Source organism: Lucilia cuprina, chromosome 6, assembly GCF_022045245.1.
Source record: "Lucilia cuprina isolate Lc7/37 chromosome 6, ASM2204524v1, whole genome shotgun sequence".
Classification (NCBI taxonomy): domain Eukaryota; kingdom Metazoa; phylum Arthropoda; class Insecta; order Diptera; family Calliphoridae; genus Lucilia; species Lucilia cuprina.
In genome coordinates this window covers 10,501,559-10,506,591 of record NC_060954.1, presented here as the reverse complement: position 1 = coordinate 10,506,591, position 5,033 = coordinate 10,501,559, and the positions used below count along the sequence as shown (strand labels likewise).

The 5,033-nt window shown below is 29.0% G+C and overlaps 1 protein-coding gene across 1 annotated transcript in view; it reads right to left on the bottom strand.

Annotated features, from left to right (window-relative positions):
- Positions 1 to 350: 350 nt before the first annotated feature.
- Positions 351 to 5,033, bottom strand: part of LOC124420483 (Down syndrome cell adhesion molecule-like protein Dscam2) — a 40,538-nt gene continuing 35,855 nt past the window's right edge. The window contains exons 2-5 of the mRNA XM_046953372.1: positions 4,708 to 4,816; positions 4,446 to 4,622; positions 4,210 to 4,376; positions 351 to 370 (exon numbers count right to left, since the gene is read on the bottom strand). Coding sequence (XP_046809328.1) covers positions 351 to 370; positions 4,210 to 4,376; positions 4,446 to 4,622; positions 4,708 to 4,816 — 473 coding nt within the window. The remainder of the gene's footprint in view (positions 371 to 4,209; positions 4,377 to 4,445; positions 4,623 to 4,707; positions 4,817 to 5,033) is intronic.

The window sequence follows — 5,033 nt, the reverse complement described above, 5'->3', positions numbered from 1 at the left end:
CAGTTCTAGTTCAGTTCTAGTTCAGTTCTAGTTCAGTTCTAGTTCAGTTCTAGTTCAGTTCTAGTTCAGTTCTAGTTCAGTTCTAGTTCACTTCTACTTCAGTTCTAGCTCCGTCCTAGTTATAATTCATAAGTCCAAAGGCCCTTTATTAATTTATAATAAGTCCCTCCTAAAAGTATGCTTCATGCTAATTCCATGAGAACAGCCTGTAAGTATTCCACAAAAGATCTTTTGTCAAGTAGTGTACTTCCATTATTTAAATTATGCTTGCCACCCTAAAAGTATGCTTTTTTTATAAAAATCCAACTGTGTTGCTATTTTTTCTTGGTTATTTAAATATTAAATTTAATTTAAACTTTAACAAACATAACTGTAAATATATAGTTGTAAAAAAATTATATAATAAATATAAATATACTTTTTTCGAAATGAATTAAAATTAAACTATAAAATTTATTTAATAAAGTAAATTATGTAAAACTATTATTGTAGGTAATAAATGAATTTTGTATTTAGAAGAAAAAAAAGAAAAACGAAATAAACTGCATTTTTTCTCATTTCATGTATTTTTATTTATTTGAAAATAATGATGAATATTTCTGATGTTAAATTTTTTGGTTGTTGCAGGTTGTTATAAAAATTGTTTTATTATAAACCCCATTGTATGAAATATTTGAATAATTAAATTTTTGAGTTGAATCTTTTTTTTTTGTACTCATTCAATTGTTTTCTTTAAGAACTTCGTAATTTTTCTTTTGTATATAATTTTACTTGTAAAATTATAAATGATTTAGTTTACAATAGAAAAGGAACTGAAATATGCTTTAACTAAAATTGTTAATGATAAAAATTATATTTATATGAAACTAAACTAAAAATTAACTAAAAATTGACATGTGTTTAAAAATAGGTGAGATTATTCAAACCATTATAGGGAAGGTATTACACTCAGGATTTGTTATATGTAAATTTACTGTTTTTAGGATTTAATTTTTAGTTAGTTAAGCGTATAATTTAAATTTAAACAGTATAGTTTTTATTTTTTACATTATCTTAAGGCAGTACAATAACATTAAGTTTGTGGACCTTGAGCAGCCAGGAAAACTTAGCTATTCTCACGAGTATGTACCAATTTTCTCAAATATTTCACACTAGAACAGAACTAGAATCAGTTCTAGTTCTGTTTTATTTCTGTTCTAGTTCTGTTTTAGTTTTGTTCTAGTTCTGTTCTAGTTCTGTTCTAGTTCTGTTCTAGTTCTGTTCTAGTTCTGTTCAAGTTCTGTTCTAGTTCTGTTCTAGTTCTGTTCTAGTTCTGTTCTAGTTCTGTTCTAGTTCTGTTCTAGTTCTGTTCTAGTTCTGTTCTAGTTCTGTTCTAGTTCTGTTCTAGTTCTGTTCTAGTTCTGTTCTAGTTCTGTTCAAGTTCTGTTCTTGTTCTGTTCTAGTTCTGTTCTAGTTCTGTTCTAGTTCTGTTCTAGTTCTGTTCTAGTTCTGTTCTAGTTCTGTTCTAGTTCTGTTCAAGTTCTGTTCTAGTTCTGTTCCAGTTCTGGTCTAGTTCTGTTCTAGTTCTGTTCTAGTTCTGTTCTAGTTCTGTTCTAGTTCTGTTCTAGTTCTGTTATAGTTCTGTTCTAGTTCTGTTCTAGTTCTGTTCTATTTTAGTTCTGTTCTGTTTTAGTTCTGTTCTGTTTTAGTTCTGTTCTGTTTTAGTTCTGTTCTAGTTCTGTTCTAGTACTGTTTTAGTTCTGTTCTAGTTCCGTTTTAGTTCTAGTTCTGTCCTAGTTCTGTTCTAGTTCTGTTCTAGTTATGTTCTGTTGTATTCTGTTCTAGTTCTGTTCTAGTTCTGTTCTAGTTCCGTTATAGTTATCTTCCAGTTTTGTTCTAATTCTGTACTAGTTCTCTTCTAGTTCTTTTCTAGTTCTGTTCTACTTCTGTTCCAGTTTTGTTCTTATTCTGTACTAGTTCTCTTCTAGTTCTATTCTAGTTTTGTTCTAGGTCTGTTCTATTTCTCTTGTAGTTCTGTTCTAGTTCTGTCTTAGCTCTGTTCGACTTCTGTTCCAGTTTTGTTGTAATTCTGTACTAGTTCTCTTGTAGTTCCGTTCTAGTTCTATTCTAGTTCTGTTCTAATTCTGTACTAGTTCTCTTTTAGTTCTGTTCTAGTTCTGTTCCAGTTCTGTTCTAGTTCTTTTCTACTTCTGTTCTAGTTCTGTTTTAGTTCTGTTCTAGTTCGGTTCTACTTCTGTTCTAGTTCTGTTCTAGTTCTGTTTTAGTTCTGTTCTACTGCTCTTCTACTTCTGTTCTGTTCTAGTTCTGTTGTAGTTCTGTTCTAGTTTTGCTCTAATTCTGTACTAGTTATGTTCTCGTTCTGTTCTATTTCTGTGTTAGTTCTGTTCTATTTCTGTTCTCGTTCTTTTTTAGCTCTGTTCGACTTCTGTTCCAGTTTTGTTGTAATTCTGTACTAGTACTATTGTAGTTCAGTTTTAGTTTTGTTCTAGTTCTATTCTAGTTCAGTTCTAGTTCTGTTCTAGTCCTGTTCTAGTTTTGTTCTTATTCTGTACTAGTTCTGTTCTAGTTCTGTTCTGGTTCTGTTCTAGTTCGGTTCTAGTTCTGTTCTAGTTCTGTTCTAGTTCTGTTCTAGTTCTGTTTTAGTTCTGTTCTAGTTCTGTTCTAGTTCTGTTCTATTTATGTTCTAGTTCTGTTCTAGTTCTGTTCTAGTTCTGCTCTAGTTCTGTTCTTGTTCTGTTCTAGTTCTGGTCTAGTTATCGTCTAGTTGTGTTGTGTTCTGTTCTAGTTTTGTTCTAGTTCTGTTCTAGTTCTATTCTAGTTCTGTTCTAGTTCTGGTCTAGTTCTCGTCTAGTTGTTTTGTGTTCTGTTCTATTTCTTTTCTAGTTCTGTTCTAGTTTTGTTCTGTTCTAGTTCTGTTCTACTTCTGTTCCAGTTCTATTTCTGTTGTAGTTCTGTTCCAGATCTGTTCCTCGTTTTGTTCTAGTTTTGTTTTAGTTCTTTTCTAGTTCTGTTTTATAGTGTGATTATTTTTAGTACTTTAATATAAAGTTCAATCAATGACATTAAATAATTTAAATTCGCATATTCTATTGTCCAGGCTTTTATGCAAAATTATTACAACATTTAGCCACATGCTAAACTAGTATATATAGACATCAAAAATGCCACAAGGGATTGGGGGGAATACATAAATGATAATATTATATATTTAATATTTTCAAACATAAGAATTGACTTGCTTTATTTTCAAAACTTTAATTCAAAATTTGAACTGGATTATTCGAAAATTTAACAAGTCTTTTGACATTTTACAAACAGTTACAAAAAATGAGTAGAGTTTTCTTCTCTTAAAGGTTTGAATAATAAAAATTAAAAGAATAAACATAAAAATTAAACTAAAAGAAAAATTTAAATAATAAGGAAAACAACTATCACTATTTCAATACTAACTAAATTTCTATCCAAAAAACGTTGTTGAAATTAAAAAAAAAAAAATAAAATAAATAAACAAAATAGTGGATACTATTAAGCAAAATTTAGTTTAATTTTTATTTTTTTCAATACACTACCAAAAATTTTCTTTATATTTTTTTCTAAATATTGTATTTTGTTTAAATCAACAGGGGAAGGAAAAAAACAAATTGCATTTACGCAATAGAATTATTTTTTTTTAGTTTAGTTTACAAAATTTGTTTTGTTTACACTAGCAGCTAAATAAAGTGAAAATCAAAAAGTTTGAAATAAAAAAAATTTACAAAACAAAACTAAAATCATTTACAGTAAAATATTGAAATCAAAAATATTTGAAATTTTTACACAAGCTTTTTTAAAAAACAAAAAAACGTTAAAGTGCTTTTTAAGTTAAAAGAAAATTTAAAGAAAAAAATTTTATATTTTAAGAAAAAGCTAAAAAACTGAAAAATGTTCTTTTTGTTTTTATTTATAATTTTTACATTAAAGCAAGTGTAGCTTTTTTTAAGAAAAAACTATATATAATTATTATTATTTTTTTGTTATTTGTATATTTTTCATTAAGATTTTTATTGAACCCAGGATAAATATCCTCTTTTTTTTCAAGGGTTAATAAAAATCCTAAATATGTACGTAGTTTTGTAGGGTGGTATGTACAAAAGCAATGTTTTTTTTTTTTTTTAAAGAAAAATTCTTATATAAATAAAAAAAATCAATTGGCCAACAAAATAAACTTACCGCCAGTAACTGTCAAAGTGGCAAAATCATATTCAGCAACAGTAAATCCAGCAGAGTTGTGGGCAGTAATGCGTAAATTATACCAGGTGGCAGGTTCCAAATCCAAAACAACATAATTATTATCGGGCTTAACATTATTCGAAATTTGATTCCATTCAATTTGATCGCTTTAAAAGAAATATTTACAACATAAGTCAAGTCCTTTCCAAATCGAGTATAAACAAATCTAAACAAACCGTTTCTTGTTTTCTACCACAAAGTGAGACATGGGGCAACCGCCATCTTTCCAGGCCTTGAAATGCAATGATACCGAGTTGGAGGAGACTTCAATGAAACGTGATTTCTCTGGCAGTTTAGGTTTGTAGCCCTTGGTACGGGTATTTAAGATATCGGAGGCTTCACCAGCGCCAATGCTATAGAGAGAGAGAGAGAGAGAGAGAGAGAGTTAAAAACAAATGAATATTATTTTGTTAGATAAAAAAACTTAGTTTGAAGTACTTGTTAAATCCGGTAGCATAAACTTGATAACGGGAACCACATAAGAGATTTTCAATATTGTATTTCTGAGCATCAACCGAAACTTCAGCAGTCTCCCATTCACCGAATTCTGAAAATATTTAAAAATCAGGGATTAAATATGTTTTGAGACTTAGAACTAAACTGAACGAGAACAGAACTAAATGCGACCTTCGACAGAACTAGAACAGAACTAGAAAAGAACTAGAACAGAACTAGAACAGAACTAGACCAGAACTAGAACAGAACTAGAACAGAACTAGAACAGAACTAGAACAGAACTAGAACAGAACTAGAACAGAACTAGA